This window comes from Amblyraja radiata, chromosome 21 (assembly GCF_010909765.2).
Source record: "Amblyraja radiata isolate CabotCenter1 chromosome 21, sAmbRad1.1.pri, whole genome shotgun sequence".
NCBI lineage: Eukaryota > Metazoa > Chordata > Chondrichthyes > Rajiformes > Rajidae > Amblyraja > Amblyraja radiata.
In genome coordinates, this window is record NC_045976.1 from 9903796 (window position 1) to 9929478 (window position 25683).

General features: G+C 44.8%; 2 protein-coding genes across 2 annotated transcripts in view; one reads left to right on the forward strand and one right to left on the reverse strand.

Moving 5' to 3' along the window:
• Positions 1-2277, forward strand: part of recql (RecQ like helicase) — a 47030-nt gene extending 44753 nt beyond the window's left edge. Inside the window, exon 16 of the mRNA XM_033039482.1 lies at positions 2267-2277. The gene's annotated coding sequence lies outside the window, so the exon portion shown is untranslated. The remainder of the gene's footprint in view (positions 1-2266) is intronic.
• Positions 633-24950, reverse strand: pyroxd1 (pyridine nucleotide-disulphide oxidoreductase domain 1). The gene is made up of 13 exons (XM_033039485.1): positions 24831-24950; positions 23614-23694; positions 22733-22852; positions 22255-22383; positions 17099-17172; positions 15615-15775; positions 14397-14497; positions 13465-13603; positions 9399-9511; positions 4321-4443; positions 4084-4221; positions 1387-1934; positions 633-837 (listed from the first exon to the last, which is right to left on the reverse strand). The coding sequence occupies exons 1-12, from the start codon at positions 24897-24899 to the stop codon at positions 1686-1688; spliced, it is 1497 nt and encodes a 498-aa protein (XP_032895376.1). The 5' UTR covers positions 24900-24950; the 3' UTR covers positions 633-837; positions 1387-1685.
• Between the last annotated feature and the right edge of the window lie 733 nt (positions 24951-25683).

Sequence of the window (25683 nt, forward strand, 5' to 3'; positions counted from 1 at the left end):
ACTCCGGCACCCGCGGGCCGCGACCATTGACTTTGCCGGTCCTCGCCTGGATTCACGGATTCCAGACCCAGTTCCATATTGAGTGTCTGAAGGGTCTCGACCTGATACGCCACTATCTCTAGAGATGCTGCCTGACCTGCTGTTACTCCAGCTCTTTGTGTATTAACCAGCATCTGTAATTCCTTGTTTCTACTACTTATACAATGATAATGCCTTACTCGATTATAGCGAACAATTGGCAATAACTGACACCATTCTCTCCCCACTCCTCCCACCCCATAGTCAATTATATTAAGGGGGTTATTATACCCTCCCTACACAGTAGAGGCGATTTAAAGGCCAATTAACCTACAAACCCACACGTCTTTGGGATGTGGGAGGAAACTGAAGCACCCAGAGGAAACCTACACGGTCACAAGGAGAACATGCAAACTCCACGCAGACAGCACCCGAGGTCAGGCTCCAGCAGCTGCTCCACTGTGTCAACCTATGTTTTCCCATTTTTATTTGGAAAAGTTTCCTTGTATTGAGCCACACAATCATGATATGGATGCCAAGTTAGAAAAAATTATCTAGACCTACAGGCAGAAGAAAATACATTTTTTAGTCACACTCTATTGGGTGTAGGTATCTACGATGAGTACATTTTAATAATTGCCCTCAAAAAATACGACAGCAAACTATCATCTAGCTAAAAGAATAGTTCTGTGGATGATTTAATACCAATGAAACACCAGCATTTATTTCTAAGAAGCAATTTATTTAAAAAAAGTGAGGGGGTGGAAAAAGTAATTAGATGGGTGAATTTTGGAAGATACGACATAATGCAATGATCACGTTCAACCCCCCCCCCCCCCCTGCAAATTCAACATGTGTAGAGGTGTCCAAAGTGATTCAGAGTAAACCTGGCATTTCTTTTTGTTGTCAGTTTGAACAAGAAGTCAATTTGCACAAGCTGAAATTAAAATTGCAGCAGCAGCAGTCGAGGAAGAAAGGCTGTGATCCAGGCACAAAGAACTCCTTGTAGACACAAGGAATTGCAGATGCTGGTATCTTCAGCCAAACACAAAGTGCAGGAGGAACTCAGCGGGTCAGGCAGCACCTGTGGAATGGACAGATTACATTTCAAGTCGGGACCCTTGTAATAGGGGGAGAGAAAGCTGAAAGAGAGGTGGGGGGGCAGGACAAAGCCTGGCGAGTGATAGGTGAGGGGATGGGGGAGTGTGATTAGTAGATGGGTGGAATAATCACTGAGCACTTTAGACCTTAGAGACACAGCACTGAAACAGCAGGAGCACCCGGAGAAAACCCGCGCGCTCACAGGGAGGACGTACAAACTCTGTGCAGAAAGCACCCGTAGTCAGGATTGAATCTGGTTCTTTGAATCTGTGTGGCAGCCCCTTGCCAGGCTTTGTCCCAACTCCATCTCTCTTATCTCACTCTCTAGAAGGGTCAAGAATGTCACCCATCCATTTGCTCTACAGAATGCTGCCTGACCCCTTGAGCTCCTCCAGCACTTAGTGCTTTACTTAATAAAGAACTCCTTAGAAGCCTTCACGCAACACCATGCCGTCTTTAGTAACCACAAGGGATGGCAGATACAGCTTGACCAGAGTACGTCAGGCCAAATTACATGGCCTACCTTAATAAGACACAGTAAAGTCAAAATAATCAAAGTCAATGTCTTAGTCAAAATAATCTTCAATGTCAATGCGTGGGTCAAGCAAGTTCTCGCCATATGCAGAAAGGTCCATTTGATTTAGAATGAGGTTTTCAAAGGTCTCTTCCAAGTTGGTTTCACCGATAAGCACAGCTCCCTTCATCCTTCCATTCTGCATCACAAGCTTCAGGTACTCCTGGCCTCTGGTACATCGCAGCAGCAGCTCGTGATCTGTCCCCAGACCCTGGGCATTGTACTTTCCCAGCAACACCACCTGCCAGGTAAGGGAGGAATTCATGGTAAATCCATTAATGAGCGGAGTTACTGCAGCATTGTGGGTCATTTAACTTTAAACGTCACGGGCCATTTCACCTGGTGCACAAAGCCGGAACTTTGGAAGCAGAGCACAGACATAACAGTGGTGGGTCTCATCAGTGACAACAATGAGTCAGCATACAGGATGGAGGTGGAGCTGCTTACGGAGTGGTGCAGATCTCACAATCTCACCCTCAACGTGGAAAAGACTAAGGAAATGGTGATCGATTTCAGGAGGGCTGGAAAACACCATCACACTCCGCTGCATATTGATGGAGCTGCTGTGGAGAGGGTCAGCAGTGTGAAGTTCTTGGGACTTCAACGGGCGGATGACCTGACCTCTACGACCAACGCCACAGCAGCGATCAAAAGAGCTCAGCAGCGGCTCCACCCTCTCCGGAGACTAAGGAAAGCAGGTCTTCCTACTGTTCATCTAAGGACCTTCTACAGGGGCACCATCGAGAGAATATTGACCTACAGCATCACTTCCTGGTTTGGGAGCTGCAAGGCTTATGAACAAAACCAACTTAACAGGATAGTGAAGACAGCCAGCAGGATCATTGGTGCTCCACTCCCTTTCCTGTTGGAGATCTATCAGAAGCGGAGCATCCGCAGAGCCATCTCCATTATCAAGGACCCCTATCATCCATCACACCACATCTTCTCCATTCTGCCATCTAGAAGGAGGTATAGGAGCATCAGCTGCAAAACCAGCAGGATGTTACACAGCTTCTTTCCACAGGCAATAAGACTAGTTAACGGACTGTGTCCCCTCCCCATATATCATACACCAACATATCTAACCTCGCCCATATTTTGACAGCTAGGCACCTGTCAAAGCAAAGCCACTGTTCGGTCTGAATGTCTGTTTTTTATTTCAATTTTTAGGCCTATTTTAGATATGGTAATTTTAATTTTAAAAAGCTATATGTATTTATTCTGTTTTTAATTAACCGCACTGATGGGAACTGATTGAGAAACAATGTTTTCGTTTCATCTGTGTATGTAAGTACTCAGTTAAAATAACATTAAAGTAAATACTGAATATTCCACCATGCAGCTCAGAGTTTAGGTTGATAGATTGAAAGATATAGCATGGAACAGGCCCTTCAGCCCAAGGAGCCCAAGCTAAGCATTGATCACCCCTTCACACAGTTTCCATCCTACACACTGAGGGGCAGTTTACAGAAGTAAATTAACCTACAAGTCATTGGAATGTGGGAGGAAACTGCTACACCCGTTGAAAACCCATATGGTCACAGGGAGAACGTACTAACTCAGTACAGACAGCACCCATAGTCAGCATCGAACCTGGGTCTACGGCACTGTAAGGCAGCAACTCTACTGCTGCGCCACCGTGCCGTCCCTTCCTTCAAAATTGCGCAAAAAAACGTAACTTTAGAAATAGGACATGGAGAATTTTTCACCGATGTTTACGCAGCAACTCAGAGTTTATGTTGATTGAAAGATTGAGGATGGAAGCAAGCCTTTCGGCCCACTAAGTCCACGCTGACCATCGATCACCCATTCACACTAGTTCCATGTTATGCCACTTTCTTACCCACTTCCTGCACACTAGGGGGAAATTTACAGAAGGCCAATTAACCTACAAACCCGCACATCCTTGGGATGTGGGAGGAAACCAGAGCAGCCGGAGAAAACCCACGTGGTCACAGAGGAAAAGTAGAAACTCCACATAGTCTCCATCCGAGGTCAGGATCGAACACGAGTCACGGGCATTGTGAGGCAGCAGCTTTAGACTTTGGAGAGACAGTGGAAACAGGCCCTTCGGCCCACCAAGTCTGCACCGATCAGCAATCACCCCCATATACTAGCACTATCCTACTCACTACGGACAATTCACATAAGCCAATTAACGTACAAACCTGTTCGTCTTTGGAATATGAAACTGGAGCGCCCAGTGGAAACTCACGGGGAAAACGTACAAACTCCATGCAGACAGCACCAGTAGTCAGGATTGAACCTGGGTCTCTGGCGCTGTGAGGCAGCAACTCTACCAGCTGCGTCACTGTGCTGCCTTTTAAAAAAAGCTGACTTAGTTTGCCTTGAAGTTCCACTCATTTTGTTATAACTCCTCTCAAACTTACCTTATAATTGAAGAACTTGGTGACGTGAGCAAAGGATTCAAAGCAGAAGTCCAACTCGATTGATTCCCCCGACACCTCTGCTGCGATACACTTTGCTGCATAATATCCCATCTGCCTGGCTTGAGTCCACAGTCGCATCTGTTCAGTTGTGCAAATGAAAGAAAAATGCAATCATTGGACGAAGTGCATTTCTGAAGTTAATGGAAAACGTCTCGTGACAGATGGCGCGTCCAGTACCTGATGCCAAAGAGCTCGCGGCTCCCAAGCGACCGTGCACACGTCACCAGCAGCAAAAACATCAGGGACGGAGGTATGCATCTGTTCATCCACGTTCAGGCCACCATCTTCTGCCACATCAAACTATGGGAAGGAGACAAGCATCGGGATTACTATTTATCAAATAATAGAGCTGTACTGTATCAATGCTTTGATCTGAATAGTTCATTCTCTTCATTTCAAACCCGTTATTTCTTTAAAACTACGCATGTTTATAGACCAGAAGATTAGCATTGGTTGACTCTTCACTGCTTCCATTAATTCCATCCTTGATCCCATGTTAGAGTCTACAAGGATCCATTCTTTATCTTACAAATTATAACCTAAGGGGATGAACATCGACTTCTCCAACTTTAACTCCATGTCATTTTTTTCTCTTCTCTTCTTATTCCCTCCCTGATCACAGTGCAAACCAATTCTCCCGGTTTCTCCGGCTATTCCATCCTCTTCCTAACCCCACCCACACCCAAAGATTCCAAGGGGAGGAAGAGGTGACCGCGGCTGACAAGTGAAGTCAAGGATAGTATAAAACTAAACGAGAAGACGTATAACATAGCAAAGATGAGCGGGAAGCCAGAGGATTGGGAAAGTTTTAAAGAACAGCAGAAGGTAACTAAAAAGGCAATACAGGGAGAAGAGATGAAGTACGAAGGTAAGCTACCCTAGAATATAAAGGAGGATACTAAAAGCTTCTTTAGGTATGTGAAGAGGAAAAGATTAGTTAAGACAAATGTGGGTCCCTTGAAGACAGAAACAGGTGAATTTATTATGGGGAACAAGGAAATGGCAGACGAGGAACAGGTACTGTACTTTGGTTCTGTCTTCAGTAAGGAAGACAATCTCCCAGAGGTACTAGGGGACAAAAGATCTAGGGTGACAGTGAACTGAAAGAAATTCACATTTGTGAATTTCTAGCGGAATCAAGGGATATGGGGAGAAGGCAGGAATGGGGTACTGATTGTGGATGATCAGCCATGATCACATTGAATGGCCTACTGCACCTATTTTCTATGTTTCACACCCGTCCATTTCCACCTTTCTCTAAATCTCGCTTTATATTTCACTCCTCTATTTATCAACACCCTTTTGCCTCTTTTTTACTCTTCTAGTCCCCTTTCGTTTCCGTTTCATTGCCTGCCTTTGTCTACCTATATGCCAAGCAAAAAAACCCTCCTCACTTGTATCCACCTATCACTTGCCAGGCTATCTCGCCCTCCAGCTTTCTTCCCCCTACTTCTTTAGGGCGGCACAGTGGTAGACTTAGAGAAACAGCATGCAAACAGGCTCTTCAGCCCACCGAGTCCACACTGACGATCACCCCGTACATTAGCACTATCCTGCACACTCAGGACAATTTACAATTTGTTACAGAAGCCAATTAACCTACAAACCTGTACGTCTTTGGAGTGTGGGACGAAACTGGAGCACCCGGAGAAAACCCACACGGTCACAGGGAGAACGTACAAACTCCGTACAGACAACACCTGTAGTCAACATCAAACTCGGGTGTCTGGCTTGTAAGGCAGCAGCTCTACCACTGTGCTTCTGGGCCGCCCTCAGTATCCACCTCACAGTGCCAGAGACCTGGATGTGGTTCTAACCACGAGCGTTTGTACATTCTCCCTGTGACACGTGGGTTTTCTCCGGCTGCTCCGGTTTCCTCACTTCCCAAAGACGTGCGTGTCTTTCCTCCCACACTCCAGACGTACAGATTTGTAGATGAATTGGCTTCTGTAAATTGTAAATAGTCCCTAGTGTGTAGTATAGTGCTAGTGAGCGGGGTGATCGCTGGTTGGTGCGGACTCGGTGGGCCGAAGGGCCTGTTTCCATGCTGCATTTCTAAAGTAAAAATTAGAGTACAATCAGTATGAAGAAGATACCCGACCCAAAAGATCACCTATCCAGAGATGCTGCCTGACCTACGAGGCTGCTCCAGCACTTTGTATCATTGTTTCTACACCAGCATCTTTTATCACTTTTCCCTTGAAAGATTTTTAATGTCTCCACAAAATTTATAAAACACAATTGATAGTGTACCCCCGTGAAAGAGTGGTGAATTATCCCTGTCCCGAGTTCCTCCAGCACTGTGTTTATCTTGAAAGAACTTCACCATTTATATATTTACAGGTGAAGTTTATGGTAGCTCTGTTCCGAATAACCACTAGGTGGCGTGTCTTGTCATTTACACCATTTTGCAATTGCTTAAACCACTATATTTTATTAGCCAAATATGTATACATACAAGGAATTTGCCTTGGTGCTTTGCTCGCAAGTAATAACACGATATACACTAGACAATTAAAAATAAAACATTATAATTTAAACATGTGAAGAATGAAATAAAATACCAGAGCAAAAGGAGGCTACAGATTTCTGGCTGTTGAGTAGAGCTACTGCTCATGGGAAAAAGCTGTTTTTATGTCTGGCTGTGGCAGCTTTGACAGTCCGGAGTCGCCTTCCAGAGGGAAGTGATTCAAATAGTTTGTGGCCAGGGTAAGAGGGGTCAGAGATGATCTTGCCCGCTCGCTTCCTGGCCCTTGCAGTGTATAGTTCGTCGATGGGGGGGGGGGGGGGGGGGGGGGGGGGGGGTGGTTGAAGGTTGCAGCCGACAACCTTCTAGGCTGATCGAACGATGCCGATGCAGCCTCCACCTGCTTGATGGCTGAGCCAGACCAGACCATGATGGAGAAGGTGAGGACAGACTCTATGATGGCCATATGGAATTGGACCATCATTGCGTGTGGCAGATTGTGCTTCCTCAGCTGCCGCCGGAAGTACATTCTCTGTTGTGCCTTGACTGTGGAGTTCGATGGTAGCCCCCCATTTAAGGTCCCTGGAAATGATTGTTCCAAGGAATTTAAATGACTCCACAGATGTGACTGTGGTGTTGTTGATGGTGAGTGAGGGGAAATTCTCCTAAAGTCTACATTCAAGTCCACCGTCTTAAGAGCAATGAGCTCCAGGTTGTTGCGATGGCACCAGGACGTCAGCTGTGTCTCTTCCTGTCTGTAGGCGGATACCTCCCCATCTGGATCAGTGCAATCAGGGTTGTGTCATCCGCAAACTTGCTCAACTTCTCAGAGTACCTTTCCTTGGCAGCTCCGATTCATCTTCTCAGCTTGTACTTGGCTTGCTTGTAGAGGTCTGCATCCCCGCTCCTGTAGGCCTCATCTTTAGACTGGCGGAGCTTTACGAGTTCTGCTGTAAACCAGGGCTGTCATTGTTGAACCTGATCCGGGTCCTAGTGGGAATGCAACTGTCCTCACAAAAGCTGACATATGATGTCACAGTGTCTGAAAATTCATCGAGGCTTGTGGTTGCTTCCCTGAACACATTGCAATCAGTGCAGTCAAAGCAGGACTGTAGGTTTTCAATGCCTTCCACTTTTTCCATTTTTCTGACCACTGGCTTAGCAGATTTTAGTTTCTGCCTGTAGGTCGGAATAAGGCGAACTAAACAATGATCAGAGAGTCCCAGAGCCGCACGGGGAACAGAGCAATATGCGTTCTTGATTGTAGTATAACAATGATCGAGTGTTCTCTCCTCTCTGGTGGTGCAGGTAACGTGATGCCTGTACTTTGGAAGCTCTCGGCTGAGATTATCCTTGTTCAAGTCCCCCAAAACAATAACCATGGTGGTTGGGGGGGGGGGGGGGGGGGGGGGAAGATGAAAACTCCAGCGAGAATAAAAGAGGTAAATTCCCTCGGAGAATAAAAGGGTTTGCAAATTATAAAAAAAGATTCCTGATTAGGAGAACAGAAGTTAGACATTACCATGATGTCGCTGCCCCAGCCCTGGTTAGTATAGAAGCATATTCCACTGCCTCTTGATTTCTCCGCTGCCTCCGCTTCACGGTCCGCTCTGTGTAATTGAAAGCCAGCCAGCTGCAGCGCATTATCCGGGATCGACTCAGAGCCAGGTCTCGGTGAAGCACAGGGCAGCTTCTCGAGAGAAGTCCTTGTTTGCTTGGCACAGGAGTTTCAGTTCGTCCACTTTGTTGTTGAGAGAACGTAAATTTGCAAGCAATAAGTTCGGGAGTGGTGTGCGTAATCCTCGCCGCCGGAGTCCGGTGAGTGCTCCAGAGCGCTTCCCCCGGGTCCTCCTCCTTCTCAAGACCTTGAACACAGCCACAGCCCCGCTGACGAGTATGTCCAAATAATCCAGTGAGTGAGAGAAATCCCGAACAATGTTTGGAGGTACCGTATATCTGATGTTAATGAGTACCTCTCGTGAAAGTGATCTTTATGGGATTTTTACAGACGACACAAACGAACAAACACAGACAAAACAGCAAGGAGCAGTACACCGTGGCAGCCATCGTCAGCGCCATCTCTAAAGTCTGTAGCCTCCTTTTGCGCTGTACTAATAAGTCTAAGTGTTGCATTGGTCATTTTGTCTGGAAATACTATTTTGATTCAATGTTTTATTGTACATTTCTCTCCCAGACCCATTCTTTCAACAAACAAAGGAATATCAAGGACGGCAGTGGCGCAACGGGTAGAGCAGCTGTCTCAGTGCCAGAAACACCGGTTCGATCCCAAACTCGGGTGCTATCTGTGTTCTCTCTGTGACCGTATTGGTTTCCTCAGAGTGCGCCAGTTTCCTCGCACATCCCAAAGACGTGCAGGTTCTAATGTGGCCAAGTTCAAAGCTAGGTGTTTAAGAAAGTTACTAAATGCACAGGAATACTAATGAAGGCTCCCGAACTGCCTCCAGCAACCCAGGTTCAATCCTAACCTCTTGCTGTCCCGGTGTTCTTCTTTGGAATATAGGAGGAACCCGGAGCACCCTGAGAAAAGTCACACGGTCGCAGGGAGAATGTACAAACTCAGTACAGACAGCACCCTTAGTCAGGGTCGCACTCGGGTCTCTGGCACTGTAAGGCAGCAACTTTACCGCTGCGCCCCACCGTGCCGCCCCTTTTCTTCACTTCTTTGGCAATAAACCTTCAAAACTGAATCAAGATGCATTTCTGGTATTTAGTTCTGATTTTGAATCCTGTCCTAAAGGGCATGCAAGAACTTCCACACAGTACTTACAGGGTTATTTGTGACAAATGGTTCCACGTTTGGTATCACTCCAGTTGCACTCACTATAAAATCAGAGCCATAGATCTTCCCATTTGTTAATTGTACGTACACAGGCCAAGATTCTAAAAGGAGTGGAGAAGTAAAATCAACTCTTGCTTGTATTGACATATTGTATTGACATATTGTGAAACCTTTTTTTTCCCCCAGAGCATCACAGATACAGCCACTTCTCCTGTATTGATAACAGCTATTGAAGATTTTTGGAGTCACAGGGAACCACAGATGTTGGGTCTTCAGCAAAGCACGATATGCTGGTGAATTCAATCGATCAGGCAGGGAATGGACTGGCAAGGTTTTGGGTCCCGACAGGAAACATTTGTCTGTCCATTCCCTTTAGATGCTAGCTGACCCGCTGAGTTCCTTCAGCACATTATTTTGCTCCATATCCTAGGAGTGTTATCTCTAGTCCTATACATGGTATACGTTGAATTGACTGTATTTAGTGCAATACTTACAGTTTGTAAAGAGGAAACTTTAGTAACTAGTTGTTTAGTTTAGTTTATTGTATCGTGTACCGAGGTACAGTGAAACGTTTTTTGTTGCGTGCTTTCCAGTCAGCGGAAAGACAACACATGATTACAAACAAGCCGTCCGCGGTGTATTGATACTGGATAAAGGGAATAACGTTTAGTGCAAGATAAAATCCAATAAAGTCCAATTAACGATAGTTCGAGGGTCTTCAATGAGGTAGATGGAAGGTTAGGAACGCTCTCTAGTTGTTGATAGGATGGTTCAGTTGCCTGATAACAGCTGATACTGTCCCTGAATCTGGAGGTGTGTGTTTTCACACAACTGTACCTCTTAACCGATGGGAGAAGAGGGAGTGACCAGGGTGAGACTTGTCCATGATTATGCTGGTGGCCTTGCCAAGGCAACTTAGAGTGTCGATGGAATCCATAGAAAGGAGGTTGGTTTGTTTGATGGTCTGGGCTGCATCCAAAATCCCCAGTAATTTCTTGCAGTTTTGGATGGAGCCGTTCCCAAACCTTGCTGTGATGCATACCAATAAAATGCTTTCTATGGCGCATCTGTAGAAGTGGTGAGAGTTGTGGGGATGTGCCGTACTTCCTAAGCCTTCTAAGGAACTAGAGGTGTTGGTGTGCTTTCTTGGCCATTGCTTCGATATGGCTAGCCCAGGACAGGTTGCTGGTGATATTTAACTCCAGGAACTTGAAGCTTTCAAACATCTCTACTTTGGCGCCGTCAATGTATATATACATCGGGGTACGAGTACCGCTCCGCTTCGTGAAGTTGATCACAATCTCCTTTGTCTTTCTGACATTGAGAGGAAGGTTGTCTTGGCACCAGGTTACGAATTGGAATGGAAGGTCCATTGGCGAAGGCATCATGTTTTACTGCATTCATCTATGTTACTCCATGAATAAAGCACCTAACTTGTAATTTCTTTTATTGCTATGTTGCATTCATTTGTGCCATTGCTTTTGGCAGGTCAATATGAAATTAGTCTACTTAAATCCAAGTAAAAGTGTTTAATGTGCCTTTAATAGAATTGGAAGATCTTCAGGATGAAAGTTCGACTGATATTTAATACAGTTATATGGAGAGGTGTTCTACTTACACCCTCAACCATCAAGAGTGTTTAATTGTCAAAGATAGAAACAAAGTGCTGGAGTAACTCAGCAGGCCAGGCAGCCTCTCTGGAGAACATGGATAGGTGACGTTTCAGCCTGAAGAAGGGTACCGACCTGAAACGTCGTCCATCCATTTTTTCCAGAGATGCTGCCTAACCCGCTGAGTTACTCCAGCACTTTGTGCTTATCTTTGGTATAAACCGGCATCTACAGTTCCTTTTTTTATTACATTGGGCTTAATTGTCATATGTATCGACAATGGAACAGTGAAATTCTTACTCTACAAAGAGAGAATTTCCACTTCGATTTAAAAATATAATAGAGGGATTTTAAACAGTTAAGTCGAGAAACCAGCTGATGGCCAGCCTCCTGCATCCATGCAAAATTCATGGACTTCATCACCAATTTCCATCCTGCACTCAATTTCACTTGGACCATCTCCAACAGTTCCCACCCTTTCTTGGTCTCACCGTATTCATCACAGGAGATAGATTATTGACTAACGTCTATTACAAACCCACTGACTCCCACAACTATCTCAACTACAATTCTTCCCATCCTGCTTCCTGCAAAGACTCTATCCCCTACTCCCAATTCCTCCGTCTATACCACATATGTGTCCACGATGAGGTGTTCCATAGCAGGACATCCGAGGTGTCCTAATTTTTTAGGGAACAAGGGTTCCCCCCTTCCATCATTGATGAGGCCTTCACACGTGTCTCCTCAGTACCCCGCAGCTCCTTGCTCCCCCTCGTCGCAACAGAGACCGAGTCCCCTTAGTCCTTACCTTTCACCCCATCAGCCGTCACAAACACATAATCTTCTGACATTTTCGCCACCTCCACCAGGATCCCACCACCAGTCACATCTTCCCACCTCCACCCCTTTCTGCATTCCGTAGAGACCGTTCCCTCCGCAACTCCCTGGTTAACTCGTCCTTTCCCACCCAAACCACCCTCTCCCCAGGTACCTTCCCCTGCAACCGCAGGAGATGCAACACCTGTCCCTATTCATCCTCTATCCAGGGACCCCGACAGTCCTTTCAGGTTAGGCAGTGGTTCACTTGGCCCTCCTCCAACATCATCTCCTGTATCCGTTGTTCAAGACGTGGACTCTTATACATCGGTGAGACCAAACGTAAACTGGGGCGATCGTTTCGCTGAACACCTTCACTCAGTCCACCTCGACCTACCTGATCTCCCAGTTGCCAAACACTTTAATTCCCCTTCCAATTCCCACACTGCCCTTTCTATCATAGGCCTCCTCCATTGTCAGAGTAAGGCTAAATGCAAATTGGAGGAGCAGCATCTCATATTTCAGTTGGGCAGCTGACAGCCCAGTGGTATGATTATTGATTTCTCTAACTACAAGTAACCTCTGCATTCACTCTCTCCATCCTTCCCCCACCCAATTCGTAGCAGCTTCTCATTCTCACCTAGCAAATAGCTAACAATGGCCTGTGTCCTTTATCATCATTACCATATCTTTCCTTCATTCATTCTATATCTCTCTCTCTCTCTGTATCACCGTCTATATCTCTAGTTTCCCGTTCTCCTTAATCTTGTCTGAAGAAGGGTCCCGACCTAAAACATCACCCGTTCCTTTTTTCCAGAGATACTGCCTGTCTAGCTGAGTTACTCCAACATTTTGTATCTTCGGTTTAAACTATCACCTGTTGGTTCTGTTCCATCCTACACAGCTTGATGAAATACCAGATAATCATGTCTCTACGTAGCACCATTCTATCAGGCTCAGGGTGCAGTAGCTTCTGACACGAGTTGGAAAAGCATTAGTAACAGTATTGCAATCTTCAGGTCAGATTAATTAATTCTCCACATGAGTCTGAAATGAAAATTACAGTGGTGCAGCTGGTAGAGTTGCTGCCTCACAGCACCAGGTATTAGGGTTCAATCCTGACCTCGGGTGCTCTCTTTTACGAGTTTGCACGTTCTCCCTGTGTTCCGCAAGGGTTTCCTCCGGGTGCTCCGCTTTCCTCCCACACTCCAAAGACGTGAGGGTTTGTACGTTAATTGGCATGTGTAAAATTGCCCCCAAGGTGTAGGGAGTGGATGAGAAAATGGGATAACATAGAAATAGTGTGAACGGGCAATGGTTGATCGGCATGGACTCGATGGGCCTGTTTCCATGCTGCGTTGGTAAATTAAACTGAAGTGAATATCTTCAGGACATTGATGTTGCTGTTATAATGGAAGATGACAATGTTGTGACTATATCAATAGTCATATGTACCAGAAAGATATGTATCAATTGTAGTCTAATCTATTTTAATTTCTAAAAAAATTGGAACAGTGAACTCTGTAGGTTCTACTAGACCATGGTATTCATAACTAAATTGATTGAAGGATAGGTGCATAAAATAATCTGTACGGTCAAATATCACTAAGAGCCACATCACTTCATACCTTCATCAATTCCAGTTTTACTTTCTTCCGCGGCGTGGTCAGGGAATGCCAATGCTACTTTCTGCAATGACACAAACTCTTCCTGTAGCCAAATGTTAGCAATCTCACACTCGTATTCAACGTGAATTCTGTGGGAAATCTGAAAGAGAAGGACTTGCATCAGCCTGAAGAAGAGTCTCATCCGAAAAATATCACCCATCCATGTTCTCCAGTTACTCCAGCACTTTTACCTTTTTTTGTAAACCAGCATCTGCAGTTGTCTGTATCTCCTTGCATTTATGGTACTTTCAGGATCCCAGCAGATCTCAAAGCATTTTGCAGATGATTAAGTGGGGGTTTTTTTCCTTTCAAGTGCTGTCACTATTGTAATGTCAGACACAATTGTGAATTTGCACACAGCACAAGTTTTACAAACTGCAATATGAATATTGGACAGTACAATGAGAAAAATGATCCATTGTTCTTCTTAAATAAACCATGGGACTTTTACATGTAGAGAAACAGCATGGAAACAGGCCCCTCGACCCACCAAATCCACGGCAGCCATCCATCACCCGTTCACACGAGTTCCATGTTATCCCACTATTGCATCCACTCCCCACACTAGGGGCAATTTACAGAGGCCAATTAATCTACAAACCCACACGTATTTGGGATGTGGAAGGAAATCGGAGCACCCGGAGGAAACCCACGCGGTCACAGGGAGAATGTGCACACTCCACACAGACAGTAACCAAGGTCAGGATCGAACATGGATCTCTGGCGCTGTGAGGTAGTGGCTCTACCAGCTGTGCCACTGTGCACTTTGCTGTCTACAAAGATGGACAGGGTTAGTCTGCTCAGATATTGCTGTACTCAGTACAATAGATGAGATACTGCATCGTTTGTGAAAATAAATAAAACACTAAAAGTAACATAGAAGCCATTTTTACTTGTTGTATTCCTTTGAGTTTCATGCCCTCGTGCCAGTCAGGGCCCAACGCACTGCCAAGCGCTTCACTTTCAGCAACATTGTCCTTTTGCCGTTCAGCGCCTGCATTTGAGACAACCATGTTATAAATAAACAGCTCAACACTTGGCACATAAGCCACAGATTTCTTTTTCATTCAAAAGTTATTTTTATAGTCCATTATAGACTTATAGACTACATAGACATATAGTTCAAAAGTCCATTTTTAAAATCTGTACTATTTAAAATTATTTCTAAAGTGTTATACAAGTAATAAAGCTGGAGGAGGAATGAAACACTTAAACCTGTCATTTTGCTTATCCGTTAATGCAAAGTAATGTTGGAATAAATTAGAAAGCACTAATCTATGAGAGCTAACCCTGGTAAAATGAAAGGTGATTAATAGTGTGAAAAGAACTATATCTGGTTTGGGGTAACTTTATTCCATTAAGGCACTGGGAGCAAATAATCTAAAATTAGAAATAAGAGTGACTGCAGCTTTAACGCTGGCTTATCTGCTCAAAAAGTGACACAAAATGCTGGAGTAACTCAGCAGGACAAGCAGCAAAAAAAAGTGCTGGAGTAATACAAGTTACTCCAAAATCATGATGCAACTTTATAGGTGTTTGGTTAGGCCGCATTTGGAGTATTGTGTGCATTTCTGGTCGCCACATGAAGGCATCCTACCAACAACTAGAGAGCAGTCCCGAGCTACTATCTACCTCATTCCAATGGACCACCATTAATTGAACTTTACTTGACTTTATCTTGCACTAAACATTATTCCATTTATTATGCATCAGTACACCGTGGATGGCTCGATTGTGATCATGTATTGTCTTTCTGCTGACTGGTTAGCATGCAACAAGAGCTTTTCACTCTGCCTCGGTACATGCAACAATAAACTAAAAACTACATAGCTTCCAGGTGGGTGGTGCAAAATTTAAAGGTAATGCACGGGGCAAGATTTTTTTTACACAGAGGGTGCCATGGGTGTTGAGGCAGATAAGATAGTGGCGTTTAAGAGACTTTTGGAAAAGCATATGGATATGCAGGGAATGGAATGTGAATTATGTGCAGGTAGATAAGGGCTGGCCTCATGCTCGGCACAGATACTGAGGCCTGTTCCCGTGCTTTAACTGCTCCATGTTCTTTCATTCACTTTCGGGTGAATCATAAAAGCTGTGAAATTACCAATTACCTTCTGTCGTGTACTTAGTCCTTTTGCAAGGGGTGGTTACTTCAGGCTTGTCAGCCTTAAGTTGGGGAATCAAAAACTCTGAGGCTCCAGCATCAAAGAAGGTATTTCCAATTGCTTTGTCTTTTATTGCCCAAATGACTCCGCAACCTTCAATCTCATAGCTAGAAATACAAATGAATAGCGATATTAAAATACAGGATAGCAGGATAGTCGTCGGGTGGAGGGAGGGAGGGAGGGGGGGGGGGGGGGGGGGGAAGAAGAGATCAAAAATATTGATACCAAGTACAATGAACACTTTATGAATGGCAACAACAACAAAAATTTAACTAACATTCAAGGATGAGAAAAGGTTCAGTCTTGCTTGGTGGCATGGACAACCCTACTAAGTTAGAACATCGAACAGTACAGCACAGGGCCTTTCAGCCCACAATATTTGTGCCAAACGTGATAGAGACGCAGAATCATGCAGTGTGGAAACAACCCCTTCGGCCCAACTTGCACATGCTGACCAACATTCCCCATCGACTCTCGTCCCGCCTGCCGGCATTCGGCTCATATCCCTCTAAACCTGTCCTATCCATGTACCTGCCCAATTGTCTCTCAAATGCTATATTAGTACTTGCCTCAACTCATTCCATATGGCCACCACCCTTTGTGGAAAAAAAAAGTGGAATTATTTACCCTTATCTCCCGCTATTTCAACACCTAAATCTGTTGCTTTCCTCCTGCAATCTGATTTCAATCTAAAACAAGCAACAATGCAGAGCTAGTATCATGAAAAAATATTAGCCTTGGGATGGTGATATTTGCTGTCAGTTTGAAGGGGATAGTGCAGGCCAATTGATTAAGCTTAGTACTTTTGGTGGATTCCATTCTCTAATGAGGTTGAAAAATAAAGCACAATTATATCCTTTGGACAATCTTGGCTATGGATAATATTTATAATAATTATTGAGGTTCATTGTCTATTAGTCGTGCCTTTACTGTTGCCACTGGAAGCTGCCCTCCATCTTACATTATGTTATGTAACAGGGGGGGGGCGCAATGATGCAACAGGTGGAGCTGCTGCCTCACAGCACCAGAGACCTGGGTTTGATCCTGACCTCCAGGTGCTGTCTTTGTGGAGTTTGCATGTTTTCCGTGACCACGTGGGTTTCCTCCCACATTCCAAAGACGTGCGGGTTAATTGGCTTCTGTAAATTGTCCCATGTTTGTAGGGAGTGGATGAGAATGCGAGATAACAAGGGTGAACGGCTGATCGAATGCATTTGGTGGGCCGTACAGCCCATTTTCTTACTGTGTCATTCAATCAACCAAACTAATTCCCTATGTTTATAGTGAGACATTTACAGGGGTGAAATGACTTCTGTCAAACCATTTTGAACTCACGTTCTCATCTCCTAACAGCTCAATCATTTCAAATTGACATAAAATTGGAGTACATTTATTCATCACCTAGATTTAACTGTAATAGACATACTTACACCAATTCCAGTGCTATGCCTCCATTGCCTACAATGATAACTCTTTTTGCTTTAGCCAAACGACTTTGAAATTTCTGCAAAGAAATAGAGAATTCTACATGTACAATCAAATTACAGCAGGTTTTGTTCTTGTAATGTTTTCTGTAACACTATTCAAGCAAATCTATTTTACATTCCTCTTTTCCAGACTAAAGCCAGTCTTAACAGAATCAATAGGGTGGTGAATATGTGGAATTCTTTGCCACAGAAGGTCGTGGAGGCCAAGTCAATGGATATTTTTAAGGCTGAGAGAGATAGATTCTTGATTAGTATGGATGTCAGAGGTTATGGGGAGAAAGCAGGAGAATGGGGTTAAGAGGGAGAGATAGATCAGCCATGATTGAATGGCGGAGTAGACTTGATGGGCCGAAATGACCTAATTCTGCTCGTATTATTTATGATCATAATATTTTGGACAACTAGCACTTCTTTAATTGACAAGAGAGCGGTAGCTCGAGTTGTCGAACTACAGCCCAACTCGAACGTCCAGGAACAGAGAAGATCACAAAATGTGTGCACTGCCCAGTCCATCAAGGGTACTGACCTCTCCACCATCTAATTGATCGCTTAGAAGCACGGGTCTCCAAAAGGCAGTCAATATCATCAAGGACCCACATCACCCTGGCAACACTCTCATTTCATTCCTGCCATCGAGAAGGCTGAAAACTGTAACGTCCAGATTCAGGAACAACTTCTTCCCAACCATTAGGCCATTGAACGCTACAAACTCCAACTAAACTATGAACTGCCTGGGTTGCATTAGGGTCTTTGGGCTTTGTTTATTTTTTGCACTATATTGGGTTTTTTAAAATTTATTTAACTTTTTTCCACTCTGTTTCTCTATTATATTATCTATTGAGTAATGTGCTTACAAATCAATTGTGCTGCTGCTGCCAAAATAATTGCATTTTTCCATTTTGAGACATATGACAATAATACACTCTTGACATTCCAGGCCCATTCAATGTCAGCACCTTACTATGCTCCCTAGACACTCATGACAGTGTGGCATATTCTGCTCTTACTCCATTTACAAGTTTATAGATAACTTCATTATAGTGGGCTGGAGACGGATACCAAAAGGAGACGGAGAGCTTGGTAACAAGGTATCAAGACCCCAAGTTCTCCCTCAATGTTGTCAAGACAATGGAACTAGTTATTGAGTTCAGGAAGCTAGATGGTGTTCGTGTCCCAAACAGTATCATGGTATGGTGCTGAAGTGGAAATGGTCAAGAGCTTTCACCAACTATCTGTCCTGGACCGACCACGTCAAAGTTATTTGTAAGAAGGAACTGCAGATGCTGGTTTAAACCAAAGATAGACACAAAAAGCTGAAGTAACTCAGCAGGATAGGCAGCATCTCTGGAGAGAAGGAATGGGTGACGTTTCAGGTCGAGACCCTTCATCCAACTGGTTAAATTTGTTGTTGGAAATGTTGAAAATTATGAGGAAGAGGATTAGTTTGTAACATGTTTAATCTAAGAGCTTGCACACTGCGGAAAGATGATGGGATAAATGGCTAACATAATGGAACTTAAGGATGTTAGGGAGGCAATAAATAGATGTCATGGTGGGTGTAGCCCAGCCCAACACACGGAGGGGTTTGGCCCAATGTGTGCTGAGGTAATGAGTGGGCCGGTTTCAGTAAGGTACGGGAACATCCGGTTTGTATAAGGGAAAGTACAGGAACAGCATGTTAACTGTCACTCTGAGACCCATTTATTGAACCACTGTGGGAGCAATAAAAAATAATATACAGCCTCTGTTATGCCATAAATGTAATAAGAAATAAATTGAACTTTTTGATGATTAAACTGCATTAAAAAAACAGTGCTATGAAATCAATGCATAATATTCATTCTCTGTGTGACTATGAAACTACTTCTGGTGGTTGAAAGATTACTAATTTCAGCTGGAAGGAGTTTTTACTTTCTGCTATAGTGAAGTAAGAAACAGCTAAGCGCTCCAATAGTGTGAAAAAGTGCATGAATTACCGTGTTGTTACCATGTTATTTTCCCACCCCCGTTGGGAAGAAAATACACCAGACTCAGGAACGGCTTCATCCCGTTATCAGACATCTGGAAGGTCTTTCCATAACCCAGGGTACCGTCCAATTCACCTCTACCGCATTGTGAACGTTGGACTTTGTCTGTAGAACTGCTGCACTACAATGCTCAGAACGAGAACTACATTCTGCACCCTGTGCCTTCTCCTTGTCCCACCTCCAGCATTCCTTCTTCTCCCCTCTCCCATCCTACACAAAGTACAGAACCTTGAAAGCTCGCACCGCCAGACGCAGGAATAGCTTCTTCCCCTCTGTCAACAGACTTCTGAACAGTCCTTCCATAAGCTAGGGGACGGCCTCAAATCTCCAACCCACCCCATTGTGGACATTGGACTTTTTCCTCTGGAACTGTTATGCTACAAAGCTGAGAGCTATGTTCAAACATCCCATCGCCGCTTGAATCCCTGAATGTCTTCCCTTGTGTAATTTATCTTGATACGGCACCAGAACGGGGTTGAGAGGGATAAATAGATCAGCCATGATCTCACTACCCAACAATAGATAGCCAACATTTCCGAAATGCAGTAGTTTGCTTTTAGCTTTCTTCAGTGATTTAAAACAAAATATTTCCATAAGCAACTGCTTGGTTCCCTCATTTTAATTGTGGGACTCCTGAAATTAGCATGACATTAGCCTGGGTTCCGACCCAAAACATCACCTGTCCAACATGCTGCCTGGCCTGCTGAGTTCCTCTAGCACTCGGTGTTTGGCATTAGATTAGCATGGACTGCTGTTTAATATTCAAGGTAATTAACTCGTTAGGACTTTATCAGAAGGGTCCCAACCCGAAGAATTATTTATTCGTGTTCTCCAGAGATGATACCCAACCCGCTGCTACTCCAGCATTTCGTATCTTTTTTTGTAAACCAGCATCTGCAGTTCCTTGTATCTACATCTTTATCAAAATTTATTCTGATGTTATTTATTTGTTTTAAATATTTGGGAAAAACAATCGAAAACCAAGCCTTAAAATTAAAACAAGTTGTACTGCATGCAACAGCGTTGCATAAGTCAAACTTTCTTCAAAGGGTAATGCGATAATGACCATGTTCAGTGATTTCACTTCAGAAATTTAATTTGTCAATTTTTTTCTGAGTGGGACACACGAATATGTCTGACCTCAACAATCCACATATTTTGGAGCTTCACTGTGGAAATGAGTAGGCCTAGAGCGAATAGATGCGAGGAGAGTGTTTCCACTAGTGGGAGCGTATCGGACCAGAGGGCACAGCCTCAGAATAAAAGGACATGTTTAGAATGACGATGAGGAGGAATTTATTTCGCAAGAGCATGGCCAATCCGTGGAATTCATTGCCAGAGATGGTTGTAGTGGCCGTCATTGGTTATTTTTAAAGCGGAAAATGAGTTATTGATCAGTAAGGGCGTCTAAGGGGAGAAGGCAGTTGGGGGGGGGGGGGGGGGGAATAGATCAGCCATGATCAAGTCAGAGCAGACTTGCTGGGATAATGGCCCAATTCTGCTCCTATCTTATGATCAGTACAGATTGTTTGAAGACTGACTACTTGATCAGTTCCATGACAACCATTTGTAAAGATACAGCGTAGAAACATGCCCTTTAGCCCACACCAACCATCGATTACCCATACACTAGTTATACCCTTGGAACAATTTACAGAAGCCAATTTACCAACAAGCCTGCACATCTGCAATGTGGGAGGAAACCAAGCACCCAGAGAAAACCCACACGGTCACAGGGAGAACGTACAGACAGTACCCTAGTCAGGATCAAACCCAGGTCTCTGGCGTGGTGAGGCAGCAACTCTACCACTGAGCCACTGTTCCTTGCAATAATTCCTTTCAATAATACTGATTAAATATCTTATCCTTTATGTTATCATCCAAACTCAGTTATAACATCCTTTAGCTTAGTTAGAAACCTTGAACTCATATAGGCCTTACAGATACAGCATGTAAAAAGGTCCCAATGCCCACTGAGTCCACACTGACCATCAAATACACATTTAAACTAATCCTATTCTAACCCACTTTATTCTCCACACATGAATATACAGGGAATGGAGGGATATGGATCACGTGCAGGCTGAGGAGATTAGTTTAACCTAACACCATGTTTAAACTTAAAAGATTGAGGAGATTCTTTTAACAAACAAATTTAACAAACAGTATATTAACAAACACTCTCTTGAACTTCTACAGGTGTACGGTAAAGAGTATAGTGACTGGTTGCATCAAGGCCTGGCTCAACAACTCGAACGCTCAGGAATGAAGATTACAGAGACTGCTGGACACTCTCCGGTCCATCATGGGTACCGGCTTTCCCACCACCGAAGGGATCTATGGAAGGCACTGCCTCAAAAAAAGCAGCCAATAGCAAAGACCCTCCCCACCTTGGTCATGCCCTCATTTCACTCTTATCATCGGATAGAAGGTATAGGAATCTGAAAACCGTAACCACTAGGTTCAAGAACAGCTTCTTCCCAAAAACTATCAAGCTCTTGAACACTACACAACACTAATTTCAATTATGAACATTTACGGACTGTCTTTAGTTGCACTAAGGGCTTGGGTTTATTAGCACTAGTATTGTGGTTATTAATATTTTGATTTTTTGGGTCAATGTTGAGGAGATGTTTGAGGGGGTCAAGTTAGCGGAGCATTAGATAGGGCACTGCTCAAAACGCCAGGCATGCGGATCGGACTCGGCCTGCAGCGGCGCAGAGCGGTGTGGGAGGACATCGACATATCGCCAGGCCAACCCCATTAAATCCGACCCGGTGCCACCGACAGGTCAACGGGCCCTTATGGCCAAGTTAAAACTCTAACAATTTTTTTACATTTCAGAGTTGAAGAGTACAAGATGGTGCCTGAACCGGGTGCCTCTTGTGTAAGAACTCAGCGTGGTCCACTATCTCACACTCTTTTACTTAGTATGATTGTGCCGAAGGTATAGCAGGATTGTGACTGATTGTATGCAAAACATTTCACTGCATTTAGGTACAAGTGACAATAAAGTAACATTGAACCTCACAAGAAAATGTGGAAATTATGACGTTGATAGTTCTGTATTACCTTGGCACTGTCAGTGTCCCGAATTCCTAATACATACGGGTTGTCTTTGACAATCATTTTCGGCCTCCCTCCAGTACATATGCACAGCTTATCATAAATGTACTCTTTGCCGCTTTCTGTGTAAATTGTCTGTAAGTACATTAACGGAATTGTCATAGAAATGGTCAAATACATAATACTCCAAGTACAGCCTCACCATTGTCTTGTACAACTGTAACATACCGTCCCAATTTCTATACTGATGGCACTGATGAAGGCCAATGTGCCAAAAGTCTTCTTCACCACCCTTTTTCTACTTTCAGGGAACTATGAATTTGTACTACAACAGCCCCCAGGGCCCAGCCATTCACTGCAGGTCCTACCCTGGTTTGAAGTACCTAAACAATGAATCAAAGAAACATTTTTGATACAGTTTTGAATACCCTTTATCGATGCAATCAACAAGAATCCATATATGTGCTTGAAATGTTGTTATTACATGTAGTTCTGCATCCAGTTGTTGAACTGCAGAATGGATCACATCAATGTTGGGATAGCGTTCTTTCAGCATGTAAGTTGGTCTTTCTTCAACTTCAAATTCTTCCAACGTCTTAGAAATCTTCAAAACAAAAAATGGATAAAGGGCATAATTTCCACCTAAACTGATGATAAATACAAGTAAAAAAAAAGCAAAAACTTCTAAAATAACTAAGTAACCGAAAGAGTAAAGCTTGGAAAAATCCAATCTTCTTGCTACTACCATTGGGAAGAAAATACAGGAGCCTGAAGAATATGAGCTTCAAGTTCAAGAACAGCTTCTAACCAGCAATCACCACTCTTGAACAAAGCAGCACAGTGGCAAAGCTGGTAGAGCTGCTGTCTCACAGTATAAGAGGCCCATGTTCGATCCTGTCCTTGGATGCTGTCTTTGTGGAGCTTGCACGTTTCCCTTCCCTTCCCTTCCCCTCCCTTCCCCTCCCCTCTCCCCCCACCGCATGGGTTTCCTCTGAGTGCTCCGGTTTCCTCTTAGCCCCAAAGAAATGTTGTTTTGTAGGTTAATAGGCCCCCTAGAGTGTAGGGAGTGGATGAGAAAGTGGGATATCATAGAACTACAGTGAACAGGAGATCATGGATTCGGTGAGCCCAAAGGCCTGTTTCCATGCTGCATCTAAACGAAAAGAACCTCAACTGTATCTCAGCAACTATAACCTGCAGTGGACTTTGTTTTGGTCGCATTACATACTTCAGTTTGGCACCATTGTGATCTGGTTATTGAGTATTAATAATTATCAATGTATGACTAAGTGTTGCACCTCCCATGGTTGCTGAGGAAAGCACCGCAAGGAATCACATTTTTTCCTGACTCCTAATTACACGTACCTGTTTGAAGTTCATCACTGCTTTAATAAGTGGAGATGCTGTAATCAAAATGATCTCATACTCCGGGAACTGTCCAGCAAGCTATCAAAATGGGAGAGCAGGTCAGAGAAATGCATTTTAAGTGAATAAACAACCGTATATTGGCTTCAACAGTACAGAACATAGAACCGAAAGGAACTACAGATACTGGTTTATACTGAAGTTAGGCACAAAGTGCTGGAGTAACTCTGTGAGTCAGGCAGCATCTCCATAGAGAAAGGATGGGTGATGTTAATAATCCCAATGCAAAATCGCCCATCCTTTTTCTCCAGAGATGCTGAGTTTCTCCAGAACTTTGTGCCTATCTTCGACTGAACAATACAGCACAGTAACAATGTCCATGTCAAACATGATGACAAGTTAAACAAATCTAATCTGCCTGCATGTGATCCATATCCCTCCATTCCCTGCATATCAATGTGCCTATCTAAAAGCCACTTAAACACACTATCTTATCTGCCTCCACCACCACCCCTAGCAACACATTCCAGGCACCCACCACCACAGAGCAAAAAATCTGCCCTGCACATTTCTTTTAAACTTTGCCCCTCTCACATTAAAGCTTTGCCCTCGAGTCTTTGATATTTCCACCATGGGAAAAAGTTTCCAACCCATCCCCCTACCATCCCTCCTGTTCTCTCCACTAACACTTCTCTCCTCTCCCAAACCAACTGGTCTTCTCTCTCCCCACTCCATCAGTTCTACCTCCCTACCATGTCAACCCCCCAGCACCTCCTCCACATGCCTTGCCGCCCTCCTCCATAGCACCAGCCTCCTCTCCCATACCCAGCCTCCTCCCTCCTGTCCCCACATATCCCCTGCCCACTCCTGCCTCCTTCCCATACCTCTGCCCCTCCCAATACCCCAGCCCCTTCCCTCCCACTATTCCCTGCCCACAATAAATATACTGCCCACTCCCTTCTGTCTCTACATATTCCCTGCTCCCTCCCCAAATCCCACGACCCTGCACATAACCCCTGCCTCCTTCACATACCCTCTCCATCCCCTGCAACTACACATGTATATCCCCAGCTCACTCACTCCCTCCCATATCCCTGCCCCTTCCCAATAGCCGCTCTCCATAACCCCTACCCCATGACCCTCTGCATAAACCCCAGCCCCGCCCCCGTGACCACTGCTCCTTCCCCCATGGCCCCTGCCTCCTCCTATATCCCCACCTGCTCGGCGCACGTCACTCCCGCCACGCCGCCGCCCGCCACCATCAGCCGCACCCGCGCCGTCGCCATGGCAGCGCCGAGCCCCCGGTCCCCGCACCGCGCCAGCGCGTCCGCCCGGAAGCGACGTCACCGACTGCCCCGCCGGAAGTGGAGGGCAGCTGGTGCCTCTGACGGTCTACACGGCCGTTGCCACGGCAACGTCATCCCTCCCCGGGGGTAAGGGGACCATCTCCACCCTCACCCCCCCCCCCCTCCCCCATGGCGACGTGGCCCTCCCTCAGCCCCCAATGTCAAGGGGCAACCCCCACCCTCAGCCAGTGTAGGGGGACCTCTCCATCCTCAGCTAGTGTAAGGGCATGTGTTTAGAGGCAGCACAGTGGCACAGCGGTAGAGTTGCTGCCTTACACGGCGCCAGGCACCCGGGTTCGATCCTGACTATGGGTGCTGTCTGCACGGAGTTTGCATGTTTTCCTTTTAAACGTGTGGGTTTTCTCCAGGTGCACTGGTGTCATCCCACCCTCCAAAGATGTACAGGTTTGTAGGTTAATTCACTTTGATGAATTGTCCCTCATGTGTAGGAAAGTGTTAGTGTATGGGGTGATCGCTGGTCGGCACTGATATGGTGGGTTGAAGGGCCTGTTTCCAAGCTGTATCTCTGAGTCTAAAAGTCTAAAGATAAAGAGAGATTACCAAAAATTGGAAAATTCAATGTTCATACTGTAGGGTTGTAAGCTACTCAAACAGAATAGGAGGTCCAGGACAGAAAGGTAGGAATGGGAAGGGAAGTTAAAATAGTTGGCAACTGGGAGATCCAATAGGTCCTGGCGGTCCGAGTGCAAGCATTCAGCGAAGT

What these genes read in the sequence shown, in the direction of transcription:
- pyroxd1 (XM_033039485.1), bottom strand. Translation starts at nt 24,899, where the DNA reads ATGGCGACGGCGCGGGTGCGGCTGATGGTGGCGGGCGGCGGCGTGGCG. An exon ending in CAGTGATGAACTTCAAACAG is followed by an intron (nt 22,853 to 23,613) that starts GTACGTGTAATT and finishes TTTGTTTTGAAG; the next exon opens with ATTTCTAAGACGTTGGAAGA. An exon ending in CGCGAGCTCTTTGGCATCAG is followed by an intron (nt 4,222 to 4,320) that starts GTACTGGACGCG and finishes ACAACTGAACAG; the next exon opens with ATGCGACTGTGGACTCAAGC.